The sequence below is a fragment of the Enoplosus armatus genome, chromosome 22 (assembly GCF_043641665.1).
Source record: "Enoplosus armatus isolate fEnoArm2 chromosome 22, fEnoArm2.hap1, whole genome shotgun sequence".
Lineage (NCBI taxonomy): Eukaryota > Metazoa > Chordata > Actinopteri > Centrarchiformes > Enoplosidae > Enoplosus > Enoplosus armatus.
The window spans coordinates 9,391,879-9,407,150 of record NC_092201.1 but is presented as its reverse complement, the minus strand read 5'-3'; the positions used below and the strand labels follow the sequence as shown (position 1 = coordinate 9,407,150).

At 44.9% G+C, this 15,272-nt stretch overlaps 1 protein-coding gene across 1 annotated transcript; it reads left to right on the top strand.

Annotated features, from left to right (window-relative positions):
* The first annotated feature begins 3,252 nt into the window (after window positions 1-3,252).
* Window positions 3,253-15,264, top strand: gpr37b (G protein-coupled receptor 37b). The gene is made up of 2 exons (XM_070929233.1): window positions 3,253-4,314; window positions 14,449-15,264. Exons 1-2 carry the CDS (start codon window positions 3,253-3,255, stop codon window positions 15,262-15,264), a joined length of 1,878 nt encoding a protein of 625 aa, XP_070785334.1.
* The last annotated feature ends 8 nt before the right edge of the window (window positions 15,265-15,272 follow it).

Sequence of the window (15,272 nt, the reverse complement as noted above, 5' to 3'; positions counted from 1 at the left end):
CTCACACACGCCAACTAGCAGAGTCTCCATGGACCACACACACAATATACATAATAATTACATGTGAAGTGTTGCCCTGTGCCTTCCAGCTGATTAGAAATGGCTCCGTAAGTTGCTGTGGTGGTATTTTCAAGGTCAGATCGACGGTGTAACTTGAAGGATTTGACCTGTGAAGCCCAATGGATGCTGAACATGTATTGAGGGATTAGCTTTGCCAGGATTGGCTCACGTTTAAAGGACTCTCTTTGATATCAAAGGGAAATAATATAATGTTAGCATTAATTCACATACAACCATGCATGACTCACTGGACACAAAAAGTTCGTTAAAAATCCTCTCCCCGTCTTCAACATCTGAGCAAACCACATGACTCCCAGCTGCTATAACACTGTATGTTATTTTACTCACTTTTGCCACAGGGACCATTAAACTTACATTGAATCAGATACACCCCAGGCACTCTGCGAGTTGTCTGGGTGCAACTTTACGTGCAGAAACTTCTTTCTTTTAAGTCGAATCCAGGTCAGATGAAGATATTGGCAGGAGCAACGCGAGTTATCTATCTTCCGTGGTCTCCCCCCTGGTGAAACTTGGCTGTGTGGGAAAGTGTGGTGTTTGTGTGTGTGTGTGTGTGTGTGTGTGTGTGTGAGTGTGTGTGTGTGTACTCCCCTGGTTGGAATTGGCTCCACTCACCTATTTGATGTAGAAGGTCACCAGCTAGATGTCCGCCGTGTCTGCCAATTCTCTCTCCCTCCCACTCTCTGTTTCTCTCACTACCTGCACACGTTTTTTTTGGAAAACATACACACAAACACACGACTGCAAATATGTAAGTATTTGTATGTGTTTATAACCACACACCTGTGTTTGTACGGTACATGTGCACACACTTACATTTCTAAAATATCTATATGTCTCATTTATGTGCTCAGACGTGTCTGTCTGTCTGTGCACATTCATGTTGAATGTGTTCTGTACGTTTCCTTTTTCCCTCACGTGGTTCAGACTGCAGTCTGTGGTTTGAGACTCCAGCAGTGTGAAAAGTCCACTTACAGTACTTAGAGCACTTGAGACATAATGTGCTCATTTCATTTAGACCTGAGAGTCTCTTGAATTATTGACTGAGCTACTGGACATACAGTACTTAGTCACCCAGGTTGTGGGTTGTGTTAGTGTGTGTGTGTGTATTTAATCGCTGTAGCCACATATGCTTGAATACTCTGTAGCACATCTTTTTAGTCAGAAGCACCCCCACAGCCCTGTCAGATGACTCACAGACCCCATCATCGACACTGACACTGTTTATCTACATGTATTTCATTTTTCTAAAAGAAATATTTAACCACATTACTTTTAGCTATCAATTTGAAACCATTTAATTTTTTAGCAATTTTGATTTCCCTTTTTATGAGCTATTTTTACTGTTTATCCATTACTTTTAGGTATATATTTCATATCATATATTATTATTATTTGTATTGTTCAAATTATAATTCCTTTTTGTATTTTATTGTTTTCAAATTAGTTGAGCTAATTTACTCCACAATCTTTTTGCATTCCCCTCAAGCAAAAGTAGCAGTGCGTTGGTAGTGCAGCAGGCCTACCCATGATTGGGAATAACTTGTTTTAGATAGCTATACTGGTATGAGAGCATGTTGTTATCTGAGGACGCTGAGACAGGCAGACAGATGTAGGTACAGCCAAGCCAAAGTTCAGTCAATGTGCATCATCACAGCAAGGGGTCAAAATACAATTTACAAATACTTCAACCCACCTACAAATGTTTCCTCTCAGTTATACAAGTTCAACCTCTTTCAAAAAAAACACTGCATGTCTGCAGGTGTACTTCATGCAGCCTCTCAATAAAGCCTACAACAGCTAGGTTATGTCTGTTTGATAGACCATTTTTATCAAAGAGCAGGCTTTAGGGAGACATGGTGCAGCTATGCATGCAGCTGTGTAACAAGCCGCAGTCAATGTCCACATCGTCTATATCAATCCACAAGCCAGATGAAGATCACTGTCAGAAATGGTGGTGAGGATGATGAGGGTTAAAATTTAAAAAAGTTTTTTAAAAAAAGTCAAATCATAACTACCATGAATAATGAATCTACATGAAGTATCTTGGGTCCAATGCTTCTGTCTGCAAATGTTAGTTTTCCTAACACAAATAAAAATAGCAGCCTCGGTGCATTCATGCAGTGTAGCACACTGTCAGTTTATATGGGCAGATCATATCAAGATAATTACCTGAGATGACAGTTTTCTTTGAAGAATTTAAGTGCAACTGTCGCTACCTACTGACAGCTTTATTATTTCCTTTTAAACAAATTAGAGAAGAGGATTAAAGGCATCTGCTTAAATGCTGTTTAAGTGCGTCGATATCACAGCGCCGCCTGTGCGTAAAAATAAAGAGCTGGGTAATGTATTTATTAGCACGTCTGTCGGGCGTGGCTGGCTTGTCTGCCTGAGGGGGGGGGGGGGGGGGGGGGATCTAGCCGTAGTCTGCTCCGGGGCTGCTGGATGCTCCGTGATGGATGGGGAGTGACAGATCGGGGTTAGCCGCCAGGGGAGTCCATTTTCTTCCAGCGCACGGAGAAAAGAAGAGGAGGTGAGATACTGGACGCAGAGGAGGAAGGGGACGAGAACCAGACCGATTTCCACCCCTCCTCTTTCCCTCTCTGTCACTCTCTCTCTCTCTCTCTCTACTCCTGTGCATCTCAACCTAGTGAGCTTTACCCGGACTGCACCGCATTGGCGCTGCTGCTGCTGCTGCTGCTGTTGCTGGCGGCCGACCCAACCCACTAAACTAACGCACTGACATACAGAGAGAGAGAGGATCGGTCTTCATTAGATGCTGTTACCGCAGCAGGAAAGTGGATGCTGTGCAGATTGTGTGCGTGGACATGCAGCATTTCTCTCTCTCTCTCACTCTCTTTGCTGCTTTCTCTCTGGATCCGGACACTGATTCGCTGTCCTGCTCGGTAATGCCAAGACTTTGGACGCGGGAGTGACTCGGGGGAGGAGGCGCTGATCGGGAGATTACTGCATAGTGCAAGACATTGGGCTCTAACTTGCAAGTTTGCAGAGCTCGCACCATGAATGTAGCAGTTTACTTGAAGCCGTGAGCTCGCCCCCTGTGCCGTGTGTCCAGCATGGGTGTTGACTGAATGGGAGAGGATCCCCGCGCTGCCACAGAGGTATGAGGATGCACTTGTGAGGATTAAAACTGCGCTCAATAATTCCTGGACCATGCAGGTTCTGCCGCCGAGGACGTTATTTGTGTTATTAGCCCACGCGCACGTCTTATTATCTCTAAGAAATAACGGAGAAGTACGAACTAAAGAGGACAGCGACACCAGCGCATACTCTGCCAGGACTTTCCATGGGTCACTCCGGGAGAGTCATCAAAATAAAGCCCGGGACCGTGCGCTCTCGCCGGGGTACGCCACAGGTGCGTCCTCGGCGGAACTGCAGGCGCAGCGGGCAATTATCCGAGGGACCCTTAACTCCACGCACCCCTGGAAAAGGGTAATTGCCGAAGAAACGTGGCGAATTGGACACAACAAACGCGACTTCAGCAGGACTGTGACACCCGTGGAGGATCCCAACGCGGTCTCCCATTGGGGCCCGACGCGCCACCATAATAGGAGGATAAAGTTGAATGGCGGTTTTAGTAGTACGGGGACGCCAGCAGGTGGACACTACAATGCTCCTAAGCCCTCTTCAATGGGCCGGGGAGACGGAGGAGGGGGACCCGAGGAGGGCGACAGGCACAAGAGAGGCACAAAAGACGAGCAGAAGAAAGCCTGGAAGAGGGGGAGAAGCCGGCCGAACAAAAGCTCAGGGGTTTTGGCTCAGCCTCACGCGTCGCCGTGGGAACCCATCCCCAAGCCGGTGGCCCTCACCTCCACCGACCTGCCCTTTGACCTCTTCACTAGGAGGACCGAGTTCTTCACGTTCAGGGAGGAGAACCCCTGGGACGCCACGCCGATCACCCCTCCCAGCTCGCCGGATTTCGGGGACGAGATCAAGAACCCCTTTTACCCAGTGACGAGCGAGACTTACGGCGCCTACGCGATCACGTGCGTCTCCGGGGTCATCTTCCTGGTGGGGATAGCAGGCAACATCGCCATCCTGTGCATCGTGTGCCAGAACTACTACATGAAGAGCATCTCCAACTCATTGTTGGCCAACTTGGCCGTCTGGGATTTTGTGCTCATCTTCTTCTGCCTGCCCATGGTGGTCTTTCATGAGTTGACAAAGTCCTGGCTGCTGGGGGAATTCACCTGCAAAGTGGTGCCCTATGTTGAGGTACATTTATTCTATTTCCTTCTTGTGTCTTCATTCTGCTCTGAATGTGTCAGGGACAGTTATTTCATGTTGCAGTGGAGTTTTGAAGAGATGCCTACAGGCTGCAGGGACGACAGATGGTAAATGGGGCTCATCCAGTGTCATTTACATATCATCCACCTTGTCTGAATGGGATCGCACCTCTAGAGTGACAATAGACATAATCTGTTGGGGCATGAAACTGAAGTTTCACACTCTTGTTGCCAGATTAATGGATGTAAACAGTTGAGTTTCAGTCTTTAAGCCCTGACTGGACTATAGGATGTCGCCTCAGCCAATAACAAGGAGGCTCTGCTTGTCACTTGAACACCTGCTACTGGAGAGAGAGCCTCACCTGGCCCTCAGGGCATGTAGATGAGACACACACACACACACACACACACATGAATACACACCAGGATGTAAGGTAATAGCTCACTATCTCCCATTCACTCTGACTTTCTCCTGTTGCTGTCACAACACATACAGTTGATAGAAGTCTCCCTCCTTGTCCTTGATTTTCTGCTCACACATCTATGTTCATGTGTAGTGGGTGCTACACAGGTTGTTTACGCCATGCTGATGCCTCCCCTTTGTGTGCTCCCTTGCAATTACACCCGTGTCACATTCATCCGCAAGCGGACTGTCTTTTGTATGAAACAGTGATTTCCAGCTCAGATGGTCTTAAGCTTGTTTGGAATGGCCATTGTCAGCACCTGGCTTAAGGGAGGACAAAGAGGGGAGGCGGCACACATGATTTTGAAAGGTTTTCCTTTAACCCAAATACATCATAAATCAAACATCTTACCAAACGAACATATAGGCGATGCCTGAGGTGCGTGAGTAAGTGAGAGATGTGCTGTGCAGCAAAAAGAGGAAAGCAAATGTAACCAAACCCAGAAAAGACTAGAAGTCAGGACAGAGAGACAGAGAGAGACAGAGAGAGCGAGGGAGTCTGACTTCCTCTCTGGCTGTGAGCCAGAACAGGTGACCAGAATCCGCCCTCCAGAGGCTACAGAGCCTGCAGACAGGGAGGGCTGTCACATCATGAAGTGGTGATATGAGCAGGTGAACGGTATTTTATCATCCTCAGTTGGTCTTCATGATAGAAGATAGGTAGATCAACTTTGACGTAGGAATTTCCATACCGTAAAGACATTTTTAGTCATCCAATTACAGACAGATGTGAAGACCAGCTTCTGAAGCTGCATCACGTTAGTTAATGAGACTTTCATAAATCCAAGACCAACTATTGCTTCTCTCTGGCCTTCTGAAATGCAGGCGTATTGCCTCTAAGTTACAGAATGATGCCACTAATAGTTCTGCAAGAAAACAGATCACAACAAGAGAAATGTGGATATGCTTTGGAGTCTCAGCCTACAAGTCTGCTCACATTCAGCTAAAGACTGCTTGTATTTGCACCATCTTCTCTTCTTTTCTGCAGTCCTGCTTGTCAGTCTTTGTCCTCACTGACCACACACTGGGTTACATGTACAGTATCTCATTTTCACAATGTGAGTGCATACAGTATGTTTTAATTATTGGGGGATCAGAGTGAGACAGAGCCCCTCCCTGTGTTATTGCATATGAGCTACCCAAGGACCACCACAGGATATTATTTAATAACTTTAATAACGTTCTTACAGTGCTTAGACCAAATGGCTATTCTGAATGCAGAGTGAGTGTGTGTGTGTGTGTGTGTGTGTGTGTGTGTGTGTGGAGGAGTGGTATTCACTTGTCTCTGTGCATTTATTATTGGATGTGAATATGCATTTTATAGTGCATATCTATCAGGACATGTGCACTGGGGTGTCTGTGTTCATAGTGTCTTCAGTGTGTGTGTGTGTGTGTGTGTGTGTGTGTGTGTGTGTCAAAACAGGCCGTGAGTAATGCAGCCGGGGGCTCACTCTCTCCCTGTGGAACATTCAGGGAAACACACACACACACACACACACACACACTCACCCTATGGAGTGACTTTATTCTTCACTTAACCCAAATTCAGTGACAGAGGACATCAACATTTGGCCTGAAATAAAAACAGACATACTTAGTCACACATGCTTGAATCTACACACAACACTCTCACACACAGGCACTTCCACGCGAACATGAAGCCCAACTTCACGTGTGCATGCATGCATAATCAGAAGGTATGGATAATGTATCACTCGTCCCCAGAGCGAGGAGGCTTCCCATGGTGCTGCCTTCAGTAAACCTTGTTTTATTCAGTGTTTAGTAGAGCGTGGAATTTTCCAAACCTCAAAGAGAAAGCAATTGTAGGTGTGAGATGTGAGAAAACACAGCAGGGAAATTGTAAGAATGCAGCACAAAATAAAGATGTGGGTTACAGCCAGCCTGCATTATTTCAGATACGCTCCTGTTTCATGCTGCTGTCACTGCAGATGACCCCTCTGGGTCGTGATGCGCAGAGCAGCAAATCCAGGCAAAACTAATGGGCAATAATTGGGTTTTTGCACCTGGCAGTTGATTAGGATAAGACTTGAATGTAGGCTAAAATAACAAATAACCAGTGCAGTAAGCATTTTATAAGCCAGAGGGGGAAATGAGTCATTTGTCAAGGTTCATTCAGAACTGTGCTGCTGTAACGCAGTGATTTTAGAAACTTTTTGTCTCATTAGCCCTAAATAAAGAGATCCTTATGAATCACCCTCTGACAATGATATAATGGTGAACTCTAATAGGAATAAAAATTGTTTATCTTTGTCATGCAACATGCCTACTGGCTAAGTTTATTGTTTAGCAGCATAAAAGCACAAGATTATCATGACGATGCTGGTAACTGAGATAGACACTGCACATCTGGCTGTTGAATAATGTGGTACCCAAAAACATCTAAATATAAAATATGTATAGAATGTGTAGATGTGTAGATGTAAGTCTAAAAGAATGCATATGTAATATATAATGCAATATATAGATTTAAATTGGTTGTATTGATTTGTAAACTTGTTTATATGGTTATCATGCACATCTCTCAGTTATTGTTGAACACGTGCAACAGCCTAATGATCAATCACATTAGTAGACAGAAATGGCCGTGTTCACACCTTCCTTTTAAACCTAATTGCCACGTTCATCATGGGACATAAATCTGGCGACTCCCTAAAGACTCATTCTCTCCTTTTGTGGTACATTGGCATTTCCACTAACAGTCCTGCCACATCACTGTTACCATGTGCTGTATAGTTTGAGCCATAATGGGTTGTATCGATGGATGTGCAAAAATATGTTTTCTTTCAAAATATAGTACAACTTTGGAGATAATATATGTCCCTGACTGTAGAAAGTGTTGTCACATACATCTTTAAGTGTCACTATTTGAAAATGTTATTGAGCTACAAGTGTGAACTGAAAGGACTGAAGCTCAAAGTAGCATTTCACTCAAATTCCCAGTTTTGCACTCTTCTTCTCTGTAATATTTTACCATATTACACACAACTGTGTGGTGAATCATTTAGTTTGTGTGCCTCGTTAATGCACATGGCTTCTACTGTGCCGTGCAACACCCTGTAGTCAGAAACCGTAGACTGTCTTCGTTATGGTATAGCGGGCTTCAGCAGGCAGAGAGAGACAAACAGACTATTGAAGCAGAGCAAGAAAGAGGCTGAGGAGAGTGAGAGAGAGAGAGAGAGAGAGAGGACCAGAGGTATACCCATGTATTGTGCTGAAATTGGTGGTAATGGCAGGACATACATCAGCTTGACACATTCACTGTTGCAACTCACACATGCACACACACACACACACACACACACACACACACGCATGCACACACACGTGAAAACACACTTTCAAGTAACTAAAACAGAATTACAAATTCAGTTTCTCTGCATGGTTGGATGTGGCCATTTCACAGGACCAGGAGAGCCCACGTCCAACGCTGTTTTCTCTCTGGTGTTCCTATATTCCAAAAAGACGTCCCCAATCACCTAGTATAACTGCTGTACTATCACTGAACCTTTATGGGTAGCTCTGGAGATTTCCACCTCCTTCTTATATAAAGAAAATCGATGAAAATATGCTCCAGTCTCTTAGTTATGTACATCCATCCCCATGTCTGTCAGTCTGTTTGTCTATCTGTCTAACTATCTAGCCTGTAGTCACACACACACACACACACACACACACACACAAATGCACAAAGTCAGTAGGGTGTGCTGATCCTCCAGATGGGTGGGATGGCCTTCTCTCCACTGATCACTGCCCACGGCTGTTCTCCCTCTCTCTCTCTCTCCCTCTCTCTGCATCAGCTATCTGTGATTAGACGCAAGCCTCAGGGGAAGACACACTCACGCACACACACACACTTCCATACAGTATGAAACCATTTGGGCACACACACACACACACACACACATTTGTGCATATACTGAATGCACACATACAGTTAGAGTACATAAACACAAATTAAGTACACAAACACACACTGGATCTCGTGCCCTCTGCGTTTCTCAGCTCAGTCTATTAGGCACGCGAATGATCGTTAATTGGAAGATATGTAAATTATTCAGGGTATATAATTAGTGGCTCTACATAATGCATGATGGTGAGTCAATTCAGTCAGCTCTTTGTCCACGGATGAGTAGATATTGTGTTTTGTATGTTGACCACACAACAGCATGAAGTAAAGATTAGGCTTGCGGTTGGATGCAATTAACCAAATTGATAATTATCCATGTAAGTATGAAATATTCATTGGATGATTAACATTATGAATTAGACATGTCGGTGGAATGAAAAAGAGAGCAGCATATCAGTTTCAGATCGACACTGAACAGGCCGACCTGTAGCCAGCCACCATAGAAGTGAAGAGAATATTGTGTTTTGTGTTGCCTCCAACATAACACTTGTACACAGGGATCAATGATCGGTGGCTGGACTTTTCCAGCAGCTTCTGTACGCTGCCACAGCTAAGGATATAATTTAATGTAAGTAAATGTATTGCGCGAAAGAAACTGTCTCAGACACACTGTAAAAGACTGTAAAAGGCAGACTGGTAAAGACTTTCCTTTTGTTCATAGAATCGAATAGGAAAGACTGAAAATTCATTCTTTACCTTGGAAACAGCAGACAATCTTAGCACAAGGTCCATTCTGGAGCTTTAAATCACATCACGCAATCTTCCTCAGCTGGTTGCCTGGCAACCCCACAGTGACGACAAGACCCCCCCTCCCCATAACGTGTTAATTATGAGAGGTGCTGGTAGGTGGATTTTGTTACCTTTTGGACATTTCCCCCTTTTCAGTCTTTATGCTAAGCTAAGCTAACCGTCTCCAGCTTTGTATTTACCATACAGACATGAGAGTGATATCGATATTCTCATCTAACTCAACAAAGCGAATGAGCGTAAGCATTCCATGATATCTGGGCAACTCCATCTGCCGAGGAAGAGCATGTGATATGATTGAAAGCTCCGAGACAGCTACCAAATGGACCTTGTGGGGAACAAGAATAGAATAGAATAGTTGAGCCTGGAGGTTCGTTCTTGACCTTGGTACAGTAGCTTTACAAAACAATTCTCAACACAAGGTCCCCTTACTCCACTTTAACACATCTAGTCATTTAAACCATCTCCATGACAACTGAGCACCTCCATCCACTGAGGAAGGTCACAAGATATGGTTAAAGCATCAAGTGCTGAGTATGATTATGTCAAGCTAGAATAAAATAGAACAGAATACAATACAATGCATACAGTAACAATGAGATAGGACGCTATAGCTTTTTAAAGTTCTATGCTCTAACATCATCAGAGAGGAATCTTTCTCAGCCCACGAGGATGGATTTAGCCCTGTGTGTCTGCCATAATCCCACACACACACACACACACACACACACACACTCATGTACGCACCATACAAATTCTAATAATTCTGCATAAATGTGGACGTGCACAGACACACACATTCTCATAAATGGGCATGCATGCTCACATAGATCAGTTTTCTGTCTCTCCCAGACACGCAGCCCAGCTGTTAGATGGATGGTGGCTGTCAGTGGTGGGGTCTCTCTGGTTAGAGTTATGGTCTGCTGCAGCCAGCACTGGGTCACACACTCAACCTAGAAACGGGACTGCAGCTGGAATAACCCTTTGTCTCCCAGGCTCATTACTTTAAGACTGTATGTGTGTTGTTGTGTCTCCACATTAGCCCATTCATCACCTGATAACACCCATTACCCCTGACAGGGGTTGTAGTCACAGTGTGGCCGCGCAGGCTCCACCAGTCCTTGTTAAAACCCAATTAATAACACAAGGCTTTTGTGCCACCAGCTCACAGGACCTTTAATCAGGAAGTTAATGGGCCGTTATTAAAAACAGCAGCAGGGGAAAATGTCTTTCTCACCTGCTGTGCAAATAGACGGCCAGAACCTGAAGAACATGTGTTGCAGATGAAAGGCCTTTTTATGTTCTTTTTTTTTTTTCTGAGCCCTTGAAGTCCTAGGTTGAGAAGAAATAGATGATGTGAAGTGGAAAAACTGTACTGAGCTACTTTACATGTTGTATATCATCAGTTCAAAATGTAGTTGGTGAATTAAGGACGTAAAAGCAAATAGTTGTAATAACAACACAATTTACAGATAATTCACACAACTGTATATTAAAGGAATACTGTGACATTTTGGGAAATCCACATATTCACTTTCATGCTGAAAAAGTATCACTCTCATGTCTGTACAGTAAATATACGGCTACAGCAAGTAGCTCGTTAGTTTAGCTTAGCATGTAGACTGGAAACAGGGGGAAACAGTTAGCCTGACTCTGTCCTTAAGTAACAAAATCAGTACATTCAATTCGATCAAACACTTCATGGTTTTACGAGGAGCTATACGTGGCAGGCTATTTCTCATAACTCCCTATAAATCCAAAACTCGACATGTTAATAAGTGAGCTACTGCTAAGCTAAGCTAACCGGCTGCTGTGCTGGAGCATGTGTGGTATCAATCTTCTCATCTAACTCCCTGCTAGAAAGCAAATAGGTGTATTTCCTAAAATGTTCAACTATTCTTGGGGGCATAGAAAAAAAAGCAAATCAAAAAACAATATCTATATATCTATATCTTGCTCTCTCTGAGAATATGCATCACAAGATTTAAATGATAATATTTTAGAAGCACCGTTTCCAGCCCGGAGGCGAGCAGGCCTGTCATCTTGCCAGCAGGTAAAATGAACATAACAGGGTCAAGGAATGCCACATTAACATTATGAATCATTCTGAAGATGTCGCGGCTTATTTCTCCCTGTCACTTTGGCCTGACTCTAACTCACTGATGTGTGCCCCTGCTATTGTCTCCTATTCACTCTCTCATTTCTTTCTTTTTTTCTCTCATTTTTAGTTTCTCCCACTCTTTTTTTCCTTTTCCATTCTTCTGTCCCTGTTTCTCAGTACCTCATTTGCATAACCCCTTTTCCACAAACACACACACACACACACACACACACACACACACACACACACACACACACAGCTTCATCACCCCACCAGGCCTGACTCTTGGACTCTCGCTCTCTCTCTCATCTCCCCTCTAGTACAAAGCTATGCTTGTTCATCCTGCCCTTGCTCTCCGCCCCAACACACTGATCAAAGCTGGGTTTCCTGGTCCTCCATGACAGCCTTTAAAGCCGTTCCAGCCCTGTTGTTCAAGCCATGAAATATTCACTATGTGCAAGCACCTGTCCATGTGTACTGGATGGGTAGTTGTGTATGTGTATGTGTGTGTTAACTAAAAGCTACCACATGTGGGAATATAGGTGTGCTTGGTGTGCATGTTTACAGAGCGAGAAGTGGGTCACAAGTAGAGCCTGATATGATGCTTCTTTAACGATTAGAATAAAGAAAAACAACTTTATTTTCTAGGGACGTAGGGCCAATCAAGGCATTTTTAACTGTTAATCTTGTCAATAAGAAGCTGGATGTATGTCTGAACCAGCAGCTGTCAAAAGCACCTCTTTGTCCTCTATTAAAACACTAAAATCTACTCCTAACACGTTATTGCGTGTAAACTGTGGAGTGGGATGGAGAAGTAAATAGCAGAGAGCAATTTCAGTGAATGGAATCCACACTGACGGCTGAATCAGAGAATGAAGTGAGGAGAGTTGCTGTGTGTCTGTATCAGCAATAATGTTGCAGGTGAAATGTTCTTCAGTATTTCGTTCATAGTGGAGATGAGAGGAGGCTATTTAAACTTTAGTGCCATAACAGTTCCAGACATCTCTTCATGGATATTACACAAAAACACGAATATTTCTATATATTATGAACAAGTGACGTGTCAGATTGTGGTAAAATGAGTGTGTTTACTGTAATGCCTTCATGCATTAATGTCTGTGTTAATGAATGATTTGCAGTGATCCAATAGACGCTGTAACTCAGAATTAGGCTGTTTTGTGGACAGTTTTAACAACCTGTCCTCCTGCGATGCCGGATTTTTGTAGCAAGTGCAATCAAAACAAATGCAAATCCTGTCCCTGCAACTAACTTGTAAGATGACAACATCTGCCAAGTGCACTCAGGTTTTGACACCTGCCCAAATCACCTGAAGGATTAATCTGTCCAGAGTGTGAATAAACAACTCACATAGACGCATGTTTGGCGTGAATCTACTCCAAGTTGCTCTCTAAATGCATCACTTAAATACCAAATGAAAAATGATTGTTCTCCTTTGGCTAAATTTCAAAACAATTCACTACAATTAGACTTACATATTGTAGCGTGACGACAGGTAATAAATCTTCCTGGTCCAAAACGCAGTCACACTGATCACACTTACGTTCAGGGCGCTGGAGCCTGTTGGTGGTTTGTCTGCCCCACTTACCCCGCGCTGTTTTGTATGGTCGCCCTTCATTAGTCTGGTTAGAACATCCATGTGTGTCAGAGGGTCAGTGTGTGTGTGTGTGTGTGTGTGTGTGTGTGTCAGGGCAAGATACACAGAACATCTTGCAGTGAGCGTACATCTATATCTGTCCAGGAAGTATGTGTTTAGAGCACTAAAGCCGTGGCTCACTGGGGCCATCTGGGAAGCTGGCTGTTGTAATTAAATTTGAGGAAAGGAGGGAGGAAAGGGGGGGGGGTATATAAAGGGGGACAGAGGGTGAGGAGAGAGAAAGGAGAGTGAAAAAGAGGAGAGATAGGTGAGTGTCAGGGGGAGAGAAAAGGTAAGCAAGGTGAGATAGGACGGAGGATGGGGGAGGATCAGTGGCTGTTCTGGCAGATTTGGAGCTGGAGGCAAAACCATGGAAGGAACTGGTTCATGTAAGGACAGAAGTGCACACACACATACACACAAACACACTCCAGCTGCAGAGGAATGTTTTGCAGGGTGCCCACTCTGCCAAATGACTGTTAATCCAGCAGATGCTTTCGCATGCTGAGGAAATGTGTGAGCTCTCTGACAATTTGCAGACTTTTTCACATGGAGAACGCGCAGGCCGTGCCAGCTAATTAGCCTTAGTTACATGACGGTTTTGAGTGGCACATTAATGGGAAAACAGTGGAATGTTTAGGAAGTTGGTGAATTAGTACGACCGTCATTGAACAGGAGGTGTGGAAAATACATTTGAAAGAATGAATGAATGCAGTGATGACAGCCTTTAATCCAACATGTCACTTGCTAGCCGGGTGGATGTGGTCTCACTCTATTTCTGTCTGTCTGCGCTGTTTTCTCTCTCACACACACACACACACATTCAGGGATGCTACACAGTGTTAATGGCAGCTTACAGCCTTCCATTGTGCTTCTGTTGCTCCACTGCTTGTAATTACACCAGTGTCGGGTGCACCTAAAGGCCAATACCATTAGAAAGGCGGGTGAGGCAAAGGGGATACACTTGTTTACTTTACCGGCAGCCCTTCTTTAAGATTCTGCAAGATAATGTAAGACATTTTCTACAATGGAGATCATTTTGTCAGTTCCTTGATATTCTTGTGTGCGTAGAGTTTTAGGATATAAACAGCGTTCTTGAGGCACCATGATTCAATGGAATAAAGCCTCTGAAAGCCACCAAGACACATTTTCGCCCATTAATTGCAAACAATGAGTAAAAAGACTTTGATGAATGATGTTGTAAGAGTGTCTCTTTGTCTGTTTCCTCAGGTGGCCTCTCTTGGTGTGACCACCTTCACCCTGTGCGCACTGTGCATCGACCGCTTCCGTGCGGCCACCAATGTCCAGATGTACTACGAGATGATCGAGAACTGCACCTCCACTACTGCTAAGCTAGCCGTCATCTGGATAGGTGCTCTCCTGTTGGCCCTCCCAGAGCTCCTCATCAGACAGCTGGTGACGGAGGACACAGGAATCCCTGACGAGCCTCCCGTTGAACGCTGCATTATCAGGATATCCACCTCGCTCCCCGACATGCTCTACGTGCTGGGCTTGACCTATGAGGGTGCTCGGCTGTGGTGGTGCTTCGGCTGCTACTTTTGCCTCCCTACCCTCTTCACCATTGGGTGTTCATTGGTGACGGCGCGCAAGATCCGGCGCGCGGAGCAGGCCAGCGTGCGCAGCAACAAGAAGCAGATCCGACTGGAGAGCCAGATGAACTGCACCGTTGTGGCGCTGGCGATCGTCTACGGCGCATGCGTGGTGCCTGAGAACATCTGCAACATAGTTTCTGCGTACATGGCGGCCGGTGTTCCTGAGCACACCATGTCTGTCCTCCACCTTCTCTCCCAGCTGCTGCTCTTCTGTCGAGCCGCCGTGACGCCGGCGCTGCTGCTTCTCCTGTGTCGCCCGCTGGGCAGGGCCTTCCTTGACTGCTGCTGTTGCTGCTGCTGTAACCACGCGCCCTCCTCGGCCACGGCCAGTGACGATAACGAACATGAGTGTACCACTGAGCTGGAGCTGTCGCCGTTCAGCACCATCCGCAGGGAGCTGAGTAACTACACACCTGCCGGCTCCAACTGCTAAACTGACAT

Excerpts from the sequence above, each read along its gene's own strand:
- gpr37b (XM_070929233.1), top strand. The coding sequence starts at position 3,253 with ATGCAGGTTCTGCCGCCGAGGACGTTATTTGTGTTATTAGCCCACGCG. Across the intron at positions 4,315-14,448 it reads AAGTGGTGCCCTATGTTGAG|GTGGCCTCTCTTGGTGTGAC; the intron begins GTACATTTATTC and ends CTGTTTCCTCAG.